The 23451-nt window shown below is 42.1% G+C and overlaps 1 protein-coding gene across 1 annotated transcript in view; it reads right to left on the bottom strand.

The window, feature by feature from the left end:
- The window catches only part of LOC122549508 (regulator of G protein signaling 22-like), a 117389-nt gene that overhangs the window by 7898 nt on the left and 86040 nt on the right, over nt 1-23451 (bottom strand). Inside the window, exons 16-19 of the mRNA XM_087985824.1 lie at nt 11703-11756; nt 10812-10973; nt 10396-10575; nt 5822-5977 (exon numbers count right to left, since the gene is read on the bottom strand). Coding sequence (XP_087841950.1) covers nt 5822-5977; nt 10396-10575; nt 10812-10973; nt 11703-11756 — 552 coding nt within the window. The remainder of the gene's footprint in view (nt 1-5821; nt 5978-10395; nt 10576-10811; nt 10974-11702; nt 11757-23451) is intronic.

The following is a 23451-nucleotide window of genomic DNA, read 5'->3' as shown; positions in this document are numbered from 1 at the left end:
GAAAGGGGTGGGGAGGGAAATATATCCCTGGTGGTGAGGTCCGTTTGGAGGTGGCGGAAATGTCAGTGGATGATTTGGTTTATGCGAAGGTTGGTAGGGTGGAAGGTGAGCACCAGGGGCGTTCTGTCCTTGTTACGTTTGGAGGGGTGGGGTCTGAGGGCAGAGGTGCAGGATGTGGACGAGATGTGTTGGAGGGCATCTTTAACCACGTGGGAAGGGAAATTGCGGTCTCTAAAGAAGGAGGCCATCTGGTGTGTTCTGTGGTGGAACTGGTCCTCCTGGGAGCAGATACGGCGGAGGCGGAGGAATTGGGAATACGGAATGGCATTTTTGCAGGAGGTAGGGTGGGAAGAGGTATAATCCAGGTAGCTGTGAGAGTCGGTGGGTTTGTAAAAAATGTCGGCATCAAGTCGATCGTCATTAATGGAGATGGAGAGGTCCAGGAAGGGGAGGGAGGTATCAGAGATGGTCCAGGTAAATTTAAGGTCAGGGTGGAATGTGTTGGTGAAGTTGATGAATTGCTCAACCTCCTCGCGGAAGCACGAGGTGGCGCCAATGCAGTCATTAATATAGCGGAGGAAAAGGTGGGGAGTGGTGCCGGTGTAATTATGGAAGATGGACTGTTCTACATAGCCAACAAAGAAACAGGCATAGCTGTGGCCCATACGGGTGCCCATTGCTACTCCTTTGTCTGGAGGAAGTGGGAGGATTCGAAGGAGAAATTGTTAAGGGTGAGGACCAGTTTGGCCAGACGAATGAGTGTCGGTGGAAGGGTACTGTTGGGGACTTCGGGAGAGGAAAAAATGGAGGGCTTGGAGGCCCTGGTCATGGTGGATGGAGGTGTAGAGGGATTGGATATCCTTGATGAAGATGAGGCGTTGGGGGCTGGGAAATGGAAGTCTTGGAGGAGGTGGAGGGCATGGGTGGTATCTCGAACGTATGTGGGGAGTTCCTGGACTGGGGGGATAGGACAGTGTCGCGGTAGGTAGTAATGCGTTCAGTGGGGCAGGAGCATGCTGAGACAATGGGTCGGCTAGGGTGGTCAGGCTTGTGGATCTTGGGAAGGAGGTAGAACCGGGCAGTGCGGGGTTTCCGGACTATGAGGTTGGAAGCTGTGGGTGGGAGATCTCCTGAGGTGACGAGGTTCTGTATGGTCTGGGAGATGATGGTTTGGTGATGGGGGGGTGGGGTCATGGTCGAGGGGGCAGTAGGAAGAGGTGTCCTCGAGTTGGCATTTGGCTTCAGCAGTGTAGAGGTCAGTGCGCCAGACTACCACTGCACCCCCTTTATCTGCTGGCTTGATGGTGAGGTCGGGATTGGAGCAGAGGGATTGGAGGGCTGCGCGTTGTGAGGGTGAGAGGTTGGAGTGGGGGAGGGGGGTAGACATGTTGAGGCGGTTAATGTCCCAGCGACAGTTGGAAATGAAGAGGTCGAAGATGGGTAATAGGCCAGCACGGGGTGTCCAGGTGGATGGAGTGTATTGGAGGTGGGCGAAGGGGTCCTCGGAAGGTGGGCGGGAGTCCTGATTGTGAAAGTAAGCTCGGAGGCGGAGGCGGCGGAAGAAGTGTCCGACGTCATGGCGTGTATTAAATTCATTGATGCGTGGGCGGAGGGAGATGAAGGTATTTTCCTGTTTTCAGCGTACTTGAATATAAGGGTTATATTTGTTACTTTCCATTCCAAAACACCTTTCCTGAATCGGTGGAATTTAGTAAAATTAACAGCAACACATCTACTACCTCATTAGTAACTTGTTTTAGGACACAGGATGATGTCCAACTGAACCTAAAGATTTGTCTGCTGCAATTCCATCAGTTTACTTAACACCATTTCCCTCATAATTGTATTTTCACTAAGTTCCTCTTTACCTTTCACTTCCTGATTTACAGCTACTACTAGAATTGTTTTGTATCTGCAAGTGAAGACAGAAGTAAATATTTGTTCATTTCCCATCAACCATATTAGCTCCCCAGTCTTACTCTCTAGAGGACCAACACTTTTGATTTTTTAAAAATACCGATGCAAATATTAGTATTTATTTTTACATCCTAGCAATCTTCTGCTTATACTCTAATTCCTTTCACCTGATTAACACTCAAGTCATTTTCTGTCCATTTTTATATTCTGACCAATCATCTGCCCTGTCACTCAGCATTAACAATTTAAGTTTGATGCTTCCCCTAACATCTTTAGTTAACCACAGACAGTGGGTACTCTCTTTAGAATGTTTCTTCATAGTAGGAATATATTTTTTCAGGATTCAGAAATATTCCCTTAAATGTCTGTCACAGTGTCACCTTGATTTATTCCCTACCTAGTATGTGAGTTCACTTTAACTAGCTGAACTTTCAAGCACACAGGTTTCCCTACTTAGGTTTAAAAGTAGATCTTAGATCCAATCTTCTCTCTTTCAACTGGATATAAAATTCAATTTATATTGTGGTCATTGCTACATTGAGGTGCCTTAATTCTGAGGTCATTAATTAATCTTGTCGCATTTTACCTAATACCAGTTCTAAAGGAACTTGTTCTCTGGGCAGTTCTAATAAGTGCTGTTCTAATAAACTATCTCAAAAGCTATATATGAATTCCTCATTTAAAGCTATGACTGCCAATCTGACTTTTTGAGTTTATATGAAGATTAAAGACACACATGATTACTGCTATCCCTTTATCACAAGCCTTATTATTTCTTTTTGTATACTTTATTCCATACTATGATCACTTTAGGGGTCCTGTAGGTCATTCACTAGTGACTTCTTTCCCCTACTAATCCTCATCTCCACTCAAACTATTCTACATCTTGATCTCCCGAACAAAATTCAAAAGGAATGCATCCTGAAAGATATTCTCAGGATTCTGAAATATGAGACAGTAAACATTGCAATGGTTCTGATTATAATTTCCCAGTCCTTGTCAGGTGCAGGAGTGCTGCCAAAGGACAGGATAACTGCAAATTACACCTTTGTTCAAAAAAGGGAGTTTACTATTGATGCTGAACAATAATCTAGCAGAAAATTAACAACCACTTTGTCAAGTATAGACTAGTAAAGGGGACCCTGCTTATCTTGTTTTTCAGGGCAAACCATGTTCACAAAATTTGATTGAATTTTTCATAAGTTCACAGGATGGGATGAAGGGCTTCTTTTAGTACTGTATAAATACTATGACACTAGGATGCATGTGGGCAGTGCACTGAAAGGACAAACGAATAGCCCTTGTGCCAGTTCCAGCATTCTGTGAGACCATGAGTATGTGTGGCCTAATTTCATGTACCACCATTAAATTATATTCCTCCATAACTTTGGACAACAAACACCAATAAGGTCACAATTAAACTTTGAAATTAAACTTGCTTCATTCCCATTTGCAGAGGAGAGTTCTAATCTTTCCCCATCCTTTGTATTGAGTAGTGTTTCTTAATTCCTCCTGTAAAAGGTCTGGCTCTTATTTTTAAATTATACCCTCAGCTCCAAGCAAAGGAAATAATGGTTATCTACCTTTTTTATCTGTGCCCCGTAATTTTTTGAAAATCTCAATCAAAACACTCGTTAACCTTTAAATATCCAGGCATACAATCTGATATGTCATCTCTTCTAGTAACTTAACTCTTTAAAAATGCAGTGAGATTAGCAGTGACCTAGGAACACAAGAGAGGATAACAGGATTCAAGGATGGCATTGAGTAGCTGCATAGCACTCTGACAGGAAAGGGTAAACAGCCAGTATTTCTACATAGTATAATGGTGTCAACAACAGAGGTAGAGAAAAAAAAATCAAAGGCAGATATGTGGCAAAATGGAAGGAGGTAAGTGGAAGAACCAATCTCCACATTACTTTCTATGCCACAATTTCGTAAATACACAACAATAAAGCAGATGAATGCAGGGCTGCAAAGATGATGTGGGTGAGAGATGGTCAGTTTTCTTGAACACTGGAACCAGGTCTGAGGGAGTTCAGACTGGTATAGGTCAGATAAATTGTACTTCAACAGTGTTAGAAACAACATATATGCTGGGTAGTTTGCTTGTGATATTGTGGAGAATATGAGCTGACTCGGCAGAGGTGACATTTCATCAGACAAGAAAAATAAACAGGTGCACAAAGGATTGGGAGAGACTATAGTAAACAACAGTAATGTATTAGGTGAAGTCAGAGGAAGAGAGGATGCAAAATGGTTTAAATTTGGCTTACATGTATGACATGTATGTCAATAAATAGAGCATGGTATATAAGATTGCCAAGCTCCAGACACTGAAAGTCACAGAAATATATTGTTATAATGACAAGAGAGCTGGATAAAAAATGGCAGGGCTTGGAAACAAACAAGGGAATAAAGTGGGAAGGGTGTCTGTATTGACTGGGGAAAATGTTACAGTGCTGGAGACATAGGATATCCTAAAAGGATAAATGACATTTATTTGATTAGAGCTAATTAACAATTGAGGATACAGTACATCACTGACCATATGTTTCTAACTGGTAAGAAATATATAGAGAAACACATTTTCAACAAAATTACAGAGATATGTAAAACAATGGAGTAGTAATAGTATAGGACTTCAATAATCTTAGTATGAACTGGGGCAGTAATCAAAGGTCAGAGAGAGATTTTCTGAAGCACAGAATTCATTTTGAGAAGAAGAACAAAAATGAATGTTAAATGTTACAATCCTAAAGATAATGCAGTAACCACCACAACTAGGAAAATATGGGCTCAAATCATTTAAGGTGGCAGGGAATATTGTTTAAAAAGGCACATGTCATCCATTCTAAAAACTGAGTCTAGGATGTAAAGGTAATGAAGTTATGTGAGCAGTTGTAAGACAAATAGTTCGGCCTCAACTCTAATATTGTGCTCAAGAAATCAACAAGGAACTGATGACACTGGAGAGTGTGCAAAAATATTAAAGGATTGGTTAAGGTACTTCAGTTATATGAGCAGGTAAGTTCGGAAGCTATAGTAATTGAAGAGAAAGCTGCGAAAGACGTGATTATATGTTCAAAATCATGAATTTGGACAAAAATAGATTGACAGTCTGTTTTCGATGACAGAATGGTTAAGAAACAGAGTTAAAGGCAAAAGAACGTATGGTGGCATGACAAAAGACATTTTTATACAGAATATGGTTATAATCTGCAGTCACAAACTGAATATACTGCAGGCTAAGTCAACTATGACTTTCAAAAGAAAGTTATATAATATAAAGAAAAAAGATGTATGCTGTTAGTGAAAGGGATTAGCTGAGTTGCTCTTGGAAAGAACTGGCATGTGCAGTAGGTGCCAAATGCCCTGCTTCAGCGCTAATAATTCTATGAGCCAACTCCCTAGCTACAAAGTGATTGGTGAAAGAAACAAGAGATGTATGGGAAAGCATTTTTGTGGAATTTATATCCAGATTTTGAATATACAGACTGATGATGATGATGGAAATAGTTTTAATGGTAACTTTTGAAACGAGATTTGGAAACATGCTTGAAATCTTCTATTGTAAAAACTGGGCAATACACCTAATTGACTGCATTTTCAGAGAGTTCAGACTGAATGTAGGAGTAAATTACTCCAGGTGCTGGATTCTGTAACAAATGCTGGAGATCACTGTGGGTCAAGATAGCATCCATGGAGAGAGCAAGCTAACGTTTTGAGTCTAGATGAATCCAGATGAAGAGTCATCGAGATTCGAAACATTAGCTTGTTCTGTCTCCATGGATGCTATCTGACCCGCCGTGATCTCCAGCATTAGTTACTTAAAAACTGAATGGTCACCTTCTGTGGTCAATTTTATTTTACCATTCAAACTTGTATAATTCTGACATATCACCTCGAATGAGCTCTCAGCTGTTATGGTCTTTTCAATACTTCTATATTTCCTCATTAATTTTCTTTCCAAGGTTGGCAAGACGCTTTCATCTGCAACACTATGTCGGAAGTTCAAGAAGTCCGGCCATATTTTGAAGAGAAGGTCAAATACTGTCAACTGTGAAGGGAAATCCTGTTACTTTTGAAACAAGACAGTACAGTAATGTTATTGATAGTTATTGACTCATACACCTGTACCACATGCTAGGTTCTAAATTAACTGTTTGAAAATATATGCATGCAGCTATTCCAATTAATATTAAATTGTATCATTAGGACATAAGAACATAAGAAATCAGAATAACAATAGGTTAATGTCTCCTTGAGCTTTTCAATTGAATTGCTTGAATTTTTATATCAAATCTAATTTGGCACCTTGCTCCCAAAACAGTTATTCCCTTAATATTCAAAAATCTATTAATCTCAGCCTGAATATACTTAATGACTTGGCAGAAAGAGTCTGCTTGAATAAAGATCTCCAAAGATCCATAACGCGTTGAGTAAATAAATTTCACTTCAATCATTCCTAAATGAGATTAGCACATAGTTCTGAACTGACTAGCCCTATTTCTATTCTATCAAGCTTTTGAACTTTTTTTACATTTCAGTCTGATCATCTCTCATACTTAAATTTCAGCAAATACATTACACAATTTCTCCTATTTTTTCTATCCCTAAGGCATGTTTATCCATCCTTAGGTAATCAACCTCCAATTGCACACAATACTCCAGGTGTGGTCTCACTATAGAGATACACAATTGAAGCAAGATAACCTTACTCTACCCACCACCAGCTCCTCTACTCCAGCAATAAAGGCATACCATTAGCCATTCTAATTGTTTGCTACACCTCGATGACTTATATACAAGGAACCAAAGTCCATCTGAATCCCATCATTTGCTTCCATCTCAATGTTAATCTTTTCCATTTATCCTACCAAAGTGGACAATTTCACACTGTCTCATAATATATCCACCTTGCCCAGTCTATCTTAATCAGTGTACATTCTTTGCCAGCCATTATATATCCTGCTCACAGCTTACTTTCCATCTAGCTTTCTAAACTCAGAAAATGTTGAGAAATCATACTTCATTGATTGAGTACTGATTCATCAGCCAGGGTCGACGGTACATGGTAGTCAGTTGGAGGTTGCCTTGCCCATGTTTGACTTGATGTCATGAGACTTAATGGGATCCTGAGTCAATGTTGAGGACTCACAGGGCAATTCCCTCCTGACTGTATACCACTGCCACCTCTGCTGGATCTGTCCTGTCTGTGGGACAGGACATATCCAGGGCAGTGTTTGGGGCATAGTCACAGAAACACGTCTTATCAACAATCATAGGCTGTTGCTTGACTAGTCTATGAAACGGCTCTCACAGATGTTAGTAAATAGGACTTTGTAGGATGATAGGGCTGTTTTTGCTGCTGTTTCTGGTGCCTAGGTCGATGCCAGATAGTCTGTCTGATTTGAGTTCTTTGTTTATACTTCATAGCAATTGATTTTCAAAGGGCAGTTGAGTGTCATCCACGTGGAGTCACATGTAGGGCAAACCAGGTGAGGATGGCTGATTTCCTTCATTGAAGGATTTAGTGAACCAGAGAATTGATAGTGGGTTCATAATTGTCATTACTTTTGAATTCCAGTTCCTTTTTATTGAATTCAAATGCCACCATCTGCAATGTTAAAAGTCACACAACACCAGGTTATAAGTCCAAAAGTTTATTTGGAAGGAATAGCTTTCAGACCGCTGCTCCTTTGTCAGGTAGCTGTGAAGCAGCATCATAAGACACAGAATTTAGAGCAAAAGATTGGACTATAACCTGGTGTTGTGTGATTTTAACTTTGTCCACCCAGTCTAACACTGGCACCTCCACATCATGGCTACCAGCTGCAGTGGCAGGATTCAAACCCATGTCCCCAGAACATCAGGTGAATTTCTGAATTACTAATTTAGTGGTATTACCACTAAACCATTGCTTTCCCTTTGTTGGGTCAAGAGGATATTCAGAGGAAGGATTATTTAGGTTATGTCATGGGGTTTGTCAGGTGGAGGATTGTCAAGCACAGCATTGGGTCATAAGAGTAGTCAGGTAGGGGTTAATTGGTGGGTCTTGGGGGTGGTCAGGTGGGGTATTAGACATGTCAGGGGTGAGTTGTTTGGACGGAAGTCTGATCAATTCACAGGGATAGTCAGTCAGTGGTTGTGACAATCACCAGCAATGCTTGCTCAGATATCCTGAATGATCACTGAATAAAACCAGTGGGGAAAATCACTAGTCTCGAAGTCAGAGTCGGGGTTCAATGACAGAGTTTATTGTACAAGGAAATACCGGAGCTCCGGGGAAAGAAAGACACCAACAGCACAGTGGTCACCTGTGAGTCTTCTCTCAACCCGGAGCACATGTCAAGATACTTTTATACATTTTGTGATATAATAGGTCAGTGATGAGGTTATTGTCTCTGTAACATGGTTTGTTTATTGTAAATATTGGAGAACTGTTAATAGTTTCAGTGCAGTCATTGTCAATTCCAGCTCAGGCTTTGTTAATTTCGGTATGGTCATAGTCAGTTTCAGCGCAGACATTGTCAGTTTCTACAGTGATGGGCAAATTGCTGTTCCCGAAAGGGACGATTACTGCAGCCCTGGCTATTATGACTTTGTATTGAGTCTGTCTCAAACAGTTAGCATTTCTATCAATGGTGTTAGCTGGACCCAGACACTTCGGTGGGCAGTATACGCTGTTCATGTGTATTCTCTCCCCCACCCACCTTAAACTAATCAACTAGGTTGTGAGTGCATTGTGCTCACATTTTGGTGGCCCCAAGCAGTGTCTGTATTTGCTCTTCTGGCTCTCTCCATATTGTGGTCCAATGGCCATCTTGTGTGTCAAGATGTGTGCCCGTCTGCCCAGTGTCACCCTGCTCTGTGCCATCTTCCACTTCCCCAGGTATTAGTACATGCAATACTTCCTGGTAAGTATGCAGGTAAAAGTCAAGTATCTAGCTCAAGTCTCTAACGCAGAGTTCATTGTCAGAGGCTTTCACAAAGGATCCCTACAAGCAGTGGAAATCAGGTTATTAGAAGTTTAAGTTTGTGGGCAATTTCAGTGCATCGGCATTTAACAGGTCTTCTGTGGGTTCTCAACAAACACAATCCAGTATCTGGTAATATGGACACTGGATGATATGTGTTTATTCAAAGTTTGTGAGAAGATTTGTAGCTCGGGTGCTCGTTGCTGTGGTTCTGTTCGCCGAGCTGGAAGTTTTTGTTGCAAACGTTTTGTCCCCTGTCTAGGTGACATCCTCAGTGCTTGGGAGCCTCCTGTGAAGCGCTTCTGTGGTGTTTCCTCCGGCATTTATAGTGGCCTGTCCCTGCCACTTCCGGTTGTCAGTTTCAGCTGTCCGCTGTAGTGGCCGGTATATTGGGTCCAGGTCTATGTGTTTGTTGATGGAGTTTGTGGATGAGTGCCAAGCTTCTAGGAATTCCCTGGCTGTTCTTTGTTTCGCTTGCCCTATAATGGTAGTGTTGTCCCAGTCAAATTCATGTTGCTTGTCATCTGCGTGTGTAGCTACTAGGGATAGCTGGTCGTGTCGTTTCGTGGCTAGTTGATGTTCGTGGATGCGGATCGTTAGCTGTCTTCCTGTTTGTCCTATATAGTGTTTTGTGCAGTCCTTGCATGGGAATTTGTACACTACATTAGTTTTGCTCATGCTGGGTATCGGGTCCTTCGTTCTGGTGAGTTGTTGTCTGAGAGTGGCTGTTGGTTTGTGTGCTGTTATAAGTCCTAGTGGTCGCAGTAGTCTGGCTGTCATTTCAGAGATGTTCTTGATGTATGGTAGTGTGGCTAGTCCTTTGGGTTGCGGCATGTCCTCGTTCTGTTGTCTTTCCCTTAGGCATCTGTTGATGAAATTGTGAGGACATCCGTTTTTGGCGAATACCTGGTATAGGTGTTCCTCTTCCTCTTTTTGCAGTTCTGGTGTGCTGCAGTGTGTTGTGGCCCTTTTGAATAGTGTCTTGATGCAACTTCGTTTGTGTGTATTGGGGTGGTTGCTTTCATAGTTCAGGACTTGGTCTGTGTGTGTGGCTTTCCTTTGTACCTTAGTGGTGATATGTGTTTATGATTGAATAATTAAATTCTCTATAACTATTTTAATTCATGCACTTCTCTGAAATATTTATATAAATTTGTTCCTCTACATTTTTTCTACCAGCTGCTGGTCTATAGAATACTCCAAGCAATATAAAGCTGCCATTAGTGCATCTTAACTTTAGCAAGGTAAGCTATGTTCTTGACTCCTCTGGATCATTCTTTCTCTTTCCAGCACAGTGGGACACTCTTCAATGCCATCCACTCCTTTCTTTACTTCCCTATCTTTCCTGAACACTCTTGTGTCCAGTACTGCCTTCCTTTAAATCAGGTGACTTTTCTTGCCACAACTTCATATTTCCATTTAATTACCTGCAGCTCAACAATCTTATTTACCACTAAGCCATTTTATGAAGCTCTGTCACATACTTTTCTTTACACACCTGTGCTTCTCTGAAGATATATGGTCTCTGGTCTTGATTGTAATTTATGATTCTTCGTGCGCATTCTGGCGAAATATCAATCTGTATAGGTGGAGGGATGCTGGAATTGATGAAACAATTAATGATGGATGAGATCTTGTTTTGAATAGTCTCCTCACTAGCTTGAGAATGGAACATCTCCTGACGGAAAAAAACACAGAAATCTTTGGTGTGTGATTTAGACTACATAAACCATATTCAGTCAGATTAAGTAAAAGTACATTCATGCATTTGTAAGTACACATTCTCAGACACTTACAGGCTATTTTCCATTGACATTGTATTATTTTATGCAGTTAAAGCTTCTCACTCATTTGGAAGTAGCTCTTTGTATTTTCAATCACTTTTCAAAAGATCAGATTCTATATTTTATTTACCTTGTATTTTTGAACCTCAAGCCAGAAGATGACATTATTCTGCATTAGTTCACCTTTCAGTGATACAAACTGTTGAAACTGAAAAGCTGTTATTGGATTTAACAAGGTTTTACGGAATGCAATAATTTCTTTTGATGAGGCAAGCCATTTATTCCATTGGATCTGTTGGGAACATAATTTTTCAGAATAATTTATATTAGCTGCATTTTCACAAAGAATTAGAAGCCAAGTGATGGCTCAAAAACTTTGGGCTGCTGGTGTTTCCAGGCTTCCTTGCCAAGGCTGACTAAAGCTTTGGAAACATTAGTCAAACAGTTCTTTTGTCAAAAGAAAAGCTGATATTGCAGGCAACAGATGCAAAGTTTCAACCTCTGAATTTCATCATCAGTAAAAACTTTGTGGTCGACAACAAACTGTGACTACACAACAATATGGAAATTTTAGAACTTGATTCCCATCTCAATCTATCAACATAGGTTACATATTTAATATGGCCAGTTACAGATACAGATTATCCAATGCATGATTTATCCATGTCCATTGAAATCCATGCAAACAACATCCAAGCTCTTCATGCTGCTCCATTCATGATAGTGGTATGCAGCCCAAGGCTAAATGCACTACTGCATGTTTGGCTTTGGTACAAGGCTAGCACCAAGTAAAACTAGCATACACTTCTGAAAGTGTTTATGCCCTGTTTAAAGGACATTGATATTCTGGCACCATAGACTCATTCAACTGGCTGGAAGTACCTATGATTAATGGCACGAGAGGCCAATGAGAAAAATCCCAAGTTTTTGGGTGTTGTAGTGGAGGTCTAAGTATTGGAAAATGAAAGAAGGAGCAAGATTCTGTTTACTTAGTGAGCCAGGATGCCTCCAGATGGCTTACCTTCTTCTTACTCTTTTGTAACATCTGGTCCTCGACTACATCGTGCATTTGTACCTGGAGGTTAGACACAAATAAATTAAAATTTAGGATCAAATTATAAACAGATACTCTACAACAATCAATTATATTCTTTCAGCCCATCCAATACACTCCACTTTACATGTTTTTCCACAGATTACAAATGTACAAAACAGATTGGGATACACACTTCCACTATTTTGGATAAAGAACAGTTGATTGGTATGAATTAGAAAGCTTCTTCACATTTTTTTTGCCATCATTCATAAGAACATAAGAACTAGGAGCAGGAGTTGGCCATCTGGCCCTTCGAACCTGCTCCGCCATTCAATAAGATCATGGCCGATTGTTTCATGGCCTCAGCTCCACTTACCCACCCTCTCACTATAACCAATAATTCCTTTACTGTTCAATAAACTATCTAGCTTAGCTTTAAAAACATTTACTGAGAAAGCCTCAATTACTTCACTGGGCAGGGAATTCCATAGATTCACAACCCTCTGGGAGAAGAAGTCAATTCAGTCCTCAATCTGCTCCCCGTAAGTTTAAGGCTATGCCCTCTTGTCCTAGTTTCTCCTGCCAATGGAAACATCCTCTCTACTTCTATCTTATTTATTCCCTTCATAATTTTATATTTTCCTTATATGTTTCTATAAGAACCCCCCCATTCTTCTAAATTCCAATGCATATTATCCCAGTCTACTCAGTCTCTCCTCATAAGCCAATTCCCCCGACTCCGCAATCAACCTAGCGAACCTCTGCAACACCCCCTCTAGTGCCAGTACAGCCTTCTCAAGTAATGAGACCAAAACTGCACACAATACTCCAGGAGTGGCCTCGCCAGCACCCAACACAGCAACATAACCTCCCTGTTTTTAAACTCAATTCCTTTAACAATGAAGGACAAAATTCCATTTGCCTTCTTAATTACCTGTTATAACTGCAGACCAACCTTCTGTAGTTCATGCACGAGGACATCCAGGTCCCTCTGTATAGAGCGTGCTGCAATTTCTTACCATTCAAGTAATAGTCCTTTTTACTGTTCTTCCTACCGAAATGGATGACTTCACATTTATTATCATTGCACTCCATCTGACAGACCTTTGTCCACTCATTTAAACTATCTATGTCCCTTTGCAAAGTTTCATAGTCCACTGCACACTTTGCTCTACCATTCATCTTCGTATCATCTGCAAACTTTGACACACTACACATGGTCCCCAACTCCAAATCATCTTTGTAAGTTGTGAATAATTGCGGTCCCAACACTGATCCCTGAGGCACACCATGAGTCAACCAGAATAGCATTCATTATCCCCCCTCTTTGCTTCCTGTTGGTTACCCAATCCTGTACCCATGCTAATACATTGCCCATAATGCCTTGCATGTTTAACTTTTGCAGCAGCCTTCTGTGCGGTACTTTGTCAAAGGCCTTTTGGAAATCTAGATACACAACATCTCTTGGGTCCCTGTTGTCCACCACATTCGTAATATCTTCATAGAATTCCAAAAGATAAGTGAAGCATGACCTGCCTTTCATGAACTCATGATGCGTCTACCCAATGGGACAATTTCTATCAAGAAGCCTTACTATTTCTTCCTTGATAACAGACTCAAGCATTTTCCCCACGATAGAAGTTAAGCTAACCGGTCTCTAATTCCCCATCTTTTGTCTACCTCCCTTTTTCAACAGTGGCATCATATTTGCTGTTTTCCGATCTGCTGTAACTGCCCCAGAGTCCAGTGAATTTTGGAAAAGTGTACCACAAGTGCATTTGCTATTTCTCCTACCATCTCTTCCAGCATTCCATCAGTGCCAGGGGACTTGTCTACCCAATCATGGATTGTAGGTGACAATAGCAAGGCTGATATTTGTTCTCTAATCAACTTGCCTTTGAGGATAGACTGGGGAGCAATCTTCTGAACCACTGCAGTCCATGTGGTGAGAGAGTATATCCATAGTCCTGTTCAGAAGGGAGTTCCAGGATTTTAAAGCATACAAGGATATATTTCAAAGATAGGATGAGTGAGTCCAATGGGACCTGCAGGTGGTTGTGGCTATCAAACTGAAAAGGACTTAGATTGTAAGTGCCAGCAATGTTTATGAGGCAAACAATAAGTTAGCCAAAGGAGAGAGTACCTCTTTGGAATTAATTGATGAATCCATAAATATTGTAACTTGGAATTCAATACAGCTTGGTGGACAAATAGCCACATAAGATTGAAACCTGATATTAGAGGCTGAGGTGACTGTTTAAAACTATTGACTCACCTGTTTAAGACAGAGATGAGAAAGGTTTACCCTACAGGTTACATTCCCTCTAATGTTTCCTGCTGTTATGCAGACCTCAGCGTTAGTGCTTGGCAGCGACTTCTGGAAGTCAATGCATCCACATGTCCTAGTGTTTAGAACTTGCCTCCTCAAAAGGCAGTGGAAGCAGAGAAAGGTTATCATGGGTAGGCGGGAATGTGAATCAATCTTGTCAGCATGATCTTATTAATTAATAGAGCTGGTTTGTGGGGCTAGTTGGCCTACTCTTGATGTTAATTCATATGTTCATGTGCTTGTGAGGTGGCCTTTGCAGGATTGACAGGGATGGTTTTGCCTTTGTCATTTTCAGTATCAAGGTTGATGCCAGATAGTCTGTCAGAATTTATGACTTCTTAGTCTTCATGGCAGTTACATGTAACAGAGCGGCCTGCTGGGCCATTTCATAAGGTATTTAAGAGTCCATCACAATCCTGTTGGTTTATTATCAAATGTTAGCAGACAAGTAAGATTGCCTCCCCTAATCTGAACTGGATTGGCTATATAAATACTGTAGTATTACAAGGGCAGGTCAGAGGCTGGGAATTCTATGGTGATTTCCTGAAGCCTGTCCACAATGAAGGGATATGTTTACTATTTAGTTTTAGTTGTTATGATCAAGTAACCAAAGCATTTTTATCAATTTACGTAATATAATGTAATTGTGTAATTGTAACCAATGTCAGACGTACATGTATCATATGATTGACTCCACAGGTGGAATGCTCTCCTTGGATTTGGAGTGAGTAATGGTGATTAAGTTGGGAAAATACAGGATGAATGAAAAATCTGCTTCTTGACATTGAGAAACGTTTTCACAATTTTCTTCTCAATGGTGACTTCAAAACTTTGGCTTTGAGTGGTGACCCCCTGATTTCCATGCATTTCCATCTCCTTTAAAGACACAATTAATCCTATTTATATGTTACTCCTAATCTTTCTTCTCCTTCACCATGAAACTAGGGTCCTCACTGTGTAAATACAGGATAGCAAACTTTATGACTTGTCTTGCATATGCGGGCAATAAGAATGACAAGCAGCCTGCATCAGTAGGGGGGACTGATCACTCTTATCAGTCACATGGGAGTGTGCATGCCACTGTGTAGCGTCATGCTACATTAAAGCTAGAGCTACAGAATGTGATAGCAGCTGAAGTGGCAAATCCTGTGCATTTGCCTCAAGCAAATGGCTGTGAATAAAAGCCTAAAGGGGAGCAGACCTTAGTGGGTGAAGGGGAATTACAGTCATTTCGGGGATATCACCACAATCAGTCAAGTGGCTCATCCTATTCCAGTCCAGGGGGTTTGGCCACGGTCAGTCAGGTGCTTGCTCTGACCACAATTTGCTATTTGTGTTCTTATAGTCTGAGAATTAGGCCAAGCGCAAGCATTCTAGGGATTATAGGTCAGTCAGTTGAGGTGCTGTTGGGACATCAATCTGGGGATTTGCAATGTTGTCAGTTGGCACTGTCCTGCCAGATGGTTCGGGGGGGTAGGTCATGGTGTCCTATGGAAAGTGTACTATTGGGGATAGGCTGTATTTCACTGGGCAGCTGAAGGAATATGGCAGTGAGAGTGGGCAAATAGGGATAATAGGGTATGACTTCATTGTGATTACGAGAGGACTGAGAGTTCCAGAAGGGGATGGGAAAGAGATTTCAAACAGGTCACAAGTCACTCTGGACTCTACCTGAGAATGGTGTAGGGCAACAAAAGCATAAAAATGTCCAAAATCATATGCTCTGGGGATAAAGTGGGGACATAAATAGTTATGTTAAGGGAAACTGAGCAAAGAGGGGGAGGCTATACAGTCATAGAAGCCACAGAGACAGTAAAGCATAAAGGGAATGAGAAGCATGTGTGGGTGTGAGTAAAGTCATGCATCAATGGTGCAGTCTGCATGTTACTCACACTGAAACAAAGTTCAAATCTTGGCAAATTGGATCGAAAGAGAATGATGCAATAACTTTTATAAAATGAAATGGCTGATATGGTATGCAAAGTCGGCAGAGTAAGATGCGTTTTTTTCCTTTGGTTTGCATAGACTCTTGGATTTCAACACCATTTTGTGGGTAGTTACAGTAAACATACCTCCATCAATTCAGTAATGTCACCCATATGGCTTCAAGTTGGACTTCATCAGCAAATCATTCATTAAGCTACAGCTAAATTACTATGCAGAATAAGATACTCAAACCAAGACAGTGCATCTCTGCAGAAATATTATGGGTTTGGGAAAAAAGGCAAAAAAGGAACAACACACCTGTGGGTGAAGAATATGAATTCAGAGAATAGAATAGGTTGACCTCTCAAAGAAGATCTTCAGACCAGATTTCAGATTCAGACAATTTGGAACCCGATATTTGAAACGTGCTCAGGTTTCACAAATAGTTTCCTCAAAGATCCTTTAGTGGGTTTTACTTTGTCTCTTATTGACTGAGAGATATAGGGAGCCTTGCTTTCTCTGCAAGCTGCTCCTACTATTTATATTCAGGTTTATGAAAACACAAAGCAACCTCAGACAACGGTTGTTGCAAGGATTTATCCTTGGATTTATCAAATCTGTTTGTCCAGCAATAAAAAGGTATATAATCTACTTTGTATCTCCTTTTGAAACTTTATTGGACTCTTTTTCTCAGTATTATTTGTTTTTCCAGTAAACTTCAGATAATCCACAATTCTCCTCACCTTTTGATGTTTGTTTCAGTCACATGACAAAGGTTCTTTAATGCAGAAATGTCTGAATTATCAAGAGTTCATAAATATGTAATGCATTCTTAACACATTAAAATGGCTTTGTCTTTCTGACATCTCTGATATAAAAATCTGTGAACAGATACTATATTGAGATCACCTCCAATATTGTCATTGTGTCCTACTTTGGTGATAATTATAAAGGTTCACAATCTGTTATCCAAAGAGATTCCCATGAGCTGCTGTGATGCATTCATCCAACGTTAGTCAAATCTTGTAATATTCACAACTTGAGGCAGAGTTGTGCATGGTAACACCATTGAAGAGACTAAATCCAGGAAAAGCACAACAGCAGCCACATGAATACTAGAGTTGTAAATACATAGAAAACAGACGAGATCCTGAAGACACAATTCACATTTCCAGACTGATCTGGGGATAACCTTCAACATGCACCTGCCAGGGTATCCAGAATGATTGTTGTTTGCTGTGCCTTACATAATGTTGAGTCCAACGCCTCATCTTCACCATGGACATCCTGTCCCTGTACACATTGATCAGCCATGATGAAGGTCTGCAAGCCCTCAGTTTCTTCCTCTCACGCCATCCCAACCAGTACCCTTCCACCGACACCCTCATCTACCTGGCTGAACTGGTCCTCACCCTCAACAACTCCTTCCAATCCTCCCACTTCCTCCAAACCAAAAAGGTAGCCATGGGCACCCACATGGAACCCAGCTGTACCTGCCTGTTTGTCGGATATGTGGAACCATCCATCTTTCCAAGTGACACCGGCACCACCCCCCACCTGTTCGTCCGCTACATCGATGAGTTTTTTGGTGCTGCTTCGTATTCCCATGAGGAGGTTGAATAGTTCACCAACTTCACCAACACCTTCCGCCCCAACCTCAAATTCACCTGGACCATCTTGGAAACCTTCCTCCCCTTCCTGGACCTCTCCGTCACCATCTCTGGCGACCGACTAACCACAGACATATACTATAAGCCCACCAACTCCCACAGCCACCTAGACTACACCTCCTCTCACCCTACCTCCTGTAAAAACGCCTTCCCTAATTCCCAAATCCTCCGCCTCTGCTGCATCTATTCCCAGGATGACCAATTCCACCTCAGAAAGTTCCAGATGGCCTCCTTCTTCCACGATTGTAACTTCCCTTCCCACATGGTTGATGATGCCCTCCACCGCATCTCCTCCACTTCACGCACCACCGCCCTTGAACCCCATCCCTCCCAATGCAAAAAGGACAGAACCCCTCTGGTTCTCACCTTCCACCCCACCAACCTCCGCATACAACACATCATCCTCTGCCACTTCCGCCATCTCCAAACAGACCCCACCACCAGAGATATATTTCCCTCCCCACCCCTATCAGTGTTCCGAAAAGACCATTCGGTCTGTGACTCCCTCGTCAGGTTCACACCCCCCCCCCTCCAGCCCACATCCCAATCCTGGCACCTTTCCCTGCCACTGCAGGAAGTGCAAACCCTGTGCACACGCCACTCCCCTCACCTCCTTCCAAGACCCCAAGAAATCCTTCCCTATCCGTCAGAAATCTACCTGTATCTCTACCAATATCATCTACTGCATCCATTACATCTGGTGTGGTCTCCTCTACAATGGGGAGACAGGAGGCCTTTTTGCTGATCATTTCAGAGAACATCTCTGTGACACCTGCACCCACCAACCTCACTGTTCCGTAGCTGAACACTTCAACACCCCCTCCCACTCTGTCAAGGACATGCAGGTTTTGGGCCTCCTCCACTGCCAAACTGTCACCATCAAATGCCTGGAGGAGGAACGCCTCATATTCCGCCTTGGGATCTTGGGATTAATGTCGATTTCAACAGCTTCCTCATTTCCTCTCCCCCCACATTATCCCAGTCTGAAGCCTCCAACACGATACCGCCTTCCGGACCTGTCCATCATTCACCTCTCTGACCTATCACCTTCTCCCTCACCTTCATCCATCTATCATTTTCTCAGCTACCTTCCCCCAAACCTCACCCCCTCCCATTTATCTTTCAGCCCCGACCCATAAGCCTCATTCCAGATGAAGGGCTTATGCCCAGAATGTCGATTCTCCTGCTCCTCGGATGCTATCTGACCAGCTGTGCTTTTCCAGCACTGCACTTTCGACCATAATGTTGAGTCATAGCAGGGATGGAACTCAGGAGAAGGAAGGTGATATCTTGCCTGCTGCTATGAATGAGCATGATGTGGTGATGGCACCAGTAATAATGCACATAACTGCCAAGAATAATTGGCACATCCTGCTTTAAGTAATAGTGTTGGAGAGTCATTTTATGATCTCCATAGAGACTGATAATTTTAATGAAAAATTGTCTTTCCAATTAACAGTTAGAAAACTGACATGTCAAGACGTCACTGAAAAAGCTCTTCTGGATTGTGTTCTAGAACCAAGTATCCTTTGGTGCTTCATCAGTCATGTTCCCTCCATCATAAGGTCATTGGTCAGAATGTTTACTGGTGATTGCATAACATTCAGCAACATGTGTCACTCCTTAGTTACTGAAGCACTCCAAGTCCCTAGACACCAAGACCTTGAATACATTCAAGTTTGGGCTGATAATACCAATTAAGTAAAATTCACACCACACAATGACCATCTCCAACAAGAGACAATCCAACTATCATCCCTGACATTCATGGCAATTACCACTGCTGAATCATTTACTATTAGCATCCTGGGAGTTATCGTTGACCAGAAACTGAACTGGACTTACCAAATGTAGCCACAAAAGCAGGTCAGAGGCTATGAATTCTGCAGCATGTGACTCAGCTGCTGATTCCCCAAAGCCTGTACACTATCTCCATGGCACAAGGAAGGAGTGAGATGGAATAATTTTCTTTTGTGTGGATGAATGCAGTTCCAACAACATTCAAGAAGCTTGACACCATCTTGGACAAAGTAGTTCACTTCATTAGCACCCCACCCCCACCTTCAAAGTTCAGTTCCTTCACGACCAATACACATTGGCAGCAGCATTTACCATCTACAAGATGCAGCAACTCATTAGGCATCCTCCATCGGCAGCTTCCAACTTTACCATCTGTAAGGTCAGCATCAGAGCACTCACCACCCAGCAAGATCTCCTCAAAGCCACCTACCATCCTGACTTGGAAGTATATTGCCATTCCTTCACTGGCATTCGGTCAAACTGTTGGACTCCCTTCCTAACAGCAGTGACAACGCTCTGACATTCCCACGATTGCAGCAGTTAAGGTGGCAGCTAACCATGGCCATTACCAGGGGAATTAAGAATGGGAAATAAATGCTGACCTGATGTTTTCTTTTAACATGTAACCTCACTTTCAGATATATATGCTATCTATACCTTGAGCTCATCTTATTTCTCTGCTCAGTTTAGATTTTTATAGTCTGCTATAATTAGTTTCTTCATTCTTATTCACAAAATGCACCACTTCTCATATTATTTGTCCTTTGGGCATATAATTTTTCATTTTAAACTTAGTGACATTTAGGTTCAATATTTTACAAAGATCTCAAATCCAAAACCAAAGTGCTGGAAATATGAAATCAAACAGAAAATGCTATACAAATTCTCAAGGTGAGCAGTGAAGACAGAAACAAAGTGAACAGTGTGCATTTCATCAGACTCCTGATTTGTGCATTGGAAATGGTGTGCAATAGGCACTCTGAATTATAATCGTGAATAGACACATCTACAATAGGTAGACCGATGAGAAGAAGCTCAAGTGGTGAAGGATAGTGGCAATCAGCAGCAAGTGTCCTTGCCCATGTTCAATGCCATGAGATTTCCTGGCTGTATTCTTCTGTCACCTCCGCTGGGTCCATTCTACCAATGGAACAGGACATACCTAGGGATGGTGATGGTTCAGTCCGCTACTGCCTGCTTTGATTCGTGGGCTGGACTGACTGAGGTTCATCAAAGCTACTTGGAAGGTGCATTTTGGCCCATGGCCACTATTGATGGGAGGGTTAGAAGGTGGCGGATGTGTGGGGCACCAGTTCTCACAGATTACCCTCCAGTTCACTCACCATCCTGGTTTGGGGGTCTGGGTTAGACTCATGGAACTCCCTCACAGGTGGCGCTATTGGTGTGCCCACACCAAATAGATTCCAGTGAGGAGACAGCTTGGAAGACCTTCTTGGGAGGAAACAAGGAGTGAACGATAGGTGCTGACACAGCCTGCGTCATCCACATCCTGTAGATAAATAAAAACTAAATCGCACTGCTTCAGCTTGGAAGACTCCTGGCCTGGAAGTCTGCCAAATGAAAACTGTAAACTTTTTGTCTGATCTGGGTCAAAGCTAGGAATGCTGACCCAAATGTGAACATTTGGGCTTCTCTAATCAATAAAACTGACAGAGTTGCAATTGTCTTTAGCTTCACTGACCAGAAACAGCTTTACACGAGAAACTCAGTCAGTGACTGATCTTTTTCTTTTTCTAAATTGGCCAGTCAGGAAACTGTTCTCAGCAACTGTCAGTATTTCTTTAGAAATCTGTCAACTTTAAACTGAAAAGCTTCTGAGAGGAGAAAGTCAGTGGACTGTGGTGACTGGAAACAGTGAAAGAGGGAAAAACTGAGATGCTTGACCAATCAAAGGTGCTGTCTCAGCAGCTGCATCTTCTCCAATCACAACTTGCCAGTATAACCTGGGCTCAGAGAGGAGTTCAGCAATGACTACTCAGCTGAGGAGAAGCAGAGGGGAAGAAAACCTATTGGATAGGTTGCAAGTTCCTTTAAGAAATTGTGATCCTTGAAAAATCACCAGTGTAGCAAGAAGGCTTTTGAATAGCAACACTCCAAGTGCTCCAGTTTCCTCTCACAGTCCAAAGAGGTGCAGGTTAAGTGAATTGGCCATGCTAAATAGCCCATAGTGTAGGCATTGGTGAACATTCCCACTTCTGAACTTATGGTGGAGAGAAAGTCACTGAAGCAGCTGAAGATGATTGGGCCTAGGACACTACCCTGAGGAACTCCTGCAGAGATGTCCTGGATCTGAAATGACTGACCTCCTACAACTGCAACCATCTTCCTATGTGCCAGGTGTGATTCCAACCAGCAGAGAGTTTGCCTCTTGAAACCATAGATTCCAGTTTTGCTAAGGCTCCTCGATGCCTCTCTCAGTCAATACGGCCTTGTCACTCTCACCGCACCTCTGGAATTCAGCTCTTTTCTTCATGTTTAAACCAAAGTCAGAATGACATCAGGAGCTGAGTGGTCCTGACAGAACCCAAACTAGGTGTCAGTGAGCAGATGCTGCTGAGCTCCATCTCTCACTTGCTGCTTATGCTATTTGGCATACAAGCAGTCCTGTTTGGTAGCTCCACTGGGTTGACACATCTTTTTTAGGTATGTTCGGTGCTGCTTCTGGCATGCCCTCCTACACTGTCCATTGAATGAAGGTTGATCCTCTGGCTTGATGGTAATGGTTGACTGGGGATATGCTGAGTCATGAAGTGGTACATTGTGTTGGAGTATACTTCTGCTGATGTTGGTGGCCCTCAGTGTCTCATGGATGCTCAGTCTTGAGTTGCTATATCTCTTCGAAGTCTGCCTCATTTAGCACAGTGACAGTGACACACAACATGATCAAGGTTATTCTCAATGTGAAGGAGGGACTTTGTCTCCACAAGGACTGTGTAGTGGTCAGTCTTACTAATAATGTCATGGACAGATGCATCTGCAGCTGGCAGAGTGGTAAGGATGAGGTCAAGTATGTTTTTCCCTCTTATTGGTTCGCTCACCATCTTCCACAGACCCAGCCTAACAGCTATGTCCTATGTCCCACTAACTCAGTTATTAGTGCTACTATCAAGGTACTCTTGGCAGTAGACATTGAAATCCCCCACCCAGAGGACATCTTATACCCTTGTCAACTCGATGCTTCCTCCAAAAGTTGTTCACCATGGAGGAGTACTGATATATAAGTCAAGGAAGAATACTATGTGGTAATCAGCAGGCGTTTTCCTTGCTCGTGTTTAATCTGAAACCATGCGATGTCATGGCGTTAATATTAAAGACTTAAAGGTCAACTCCCTCTCGACTGTATGCCATAGTGCCGCCATCTTTGCTGGGTCTGTTGTAACATTGGGATCGGACATATCCAGGGATGGTGATGGTAGTGTCTGGGACATTGTCTGTAAGGTATGATTTTATGATAATGACTATGTCAGGCGGTTTCTTGACTCGTCTGTGAGAATGCTCCCCCAATCTTGGCACTGGCCCCAGATGTTAATAAGAAGGATTTTGCAGAGTTGGTAGAGCTATTTCTGCTATTGCCTTTTCCAGTGCTTAGGTTGAAGCCAAGTGGACTGTCCAGTTTCATTTCTTTGTTGAGTCTTTATAGTGATTGGTATAAATGAGTGGCTTGCTAAGCTATTTCAGAGGTAATTTCAGAGTCAACCACTTTATTTTGGCTCGAGAGTCACATATATGTTAGACCAGGTGAAGATGGCAGATTTGCTTCCCTAAAGGATATGAATAAACCAGAAAGAATTTTGCAATGATCAACAGTATCTTCATGGTCACCATTGTGCCACCATTATATCCAGATTTAATTAACTTCACATTTCACCAGCTGTCATGGTGAGATTTGAACCAATGTCCTCAGAATATTAGCCTGGGAGTTTGGATTATTTGTTCTGTGATATTATCATTACACCACTTCTTCTCTCTGATCTGATTATGACATTCA

This window comes from Chiloscyllium plagiosum, unplaced genomic scaffold, assembly GCF_037043375.1.
Source record: "Chiloscyllium plagiosum isolate Xiang-an unplaced genomic scaffold, Cpla_swu_hap1 HiC_scaffold_4, whole genome shotgun sequence".
Lineage (NCBI taxonomy): Eukaryota > Metazoa > Chordata > Chondrichthyes > Orectolobiformes > Hemiscylliidae > Chiloscyllium > Chiloscyllium plagiosum.
The sequence above is the reverse complement of the archived record's forward strand: the minus strand, read 5'-3'. Positions and strand labels throughout refer to the sequence as shown.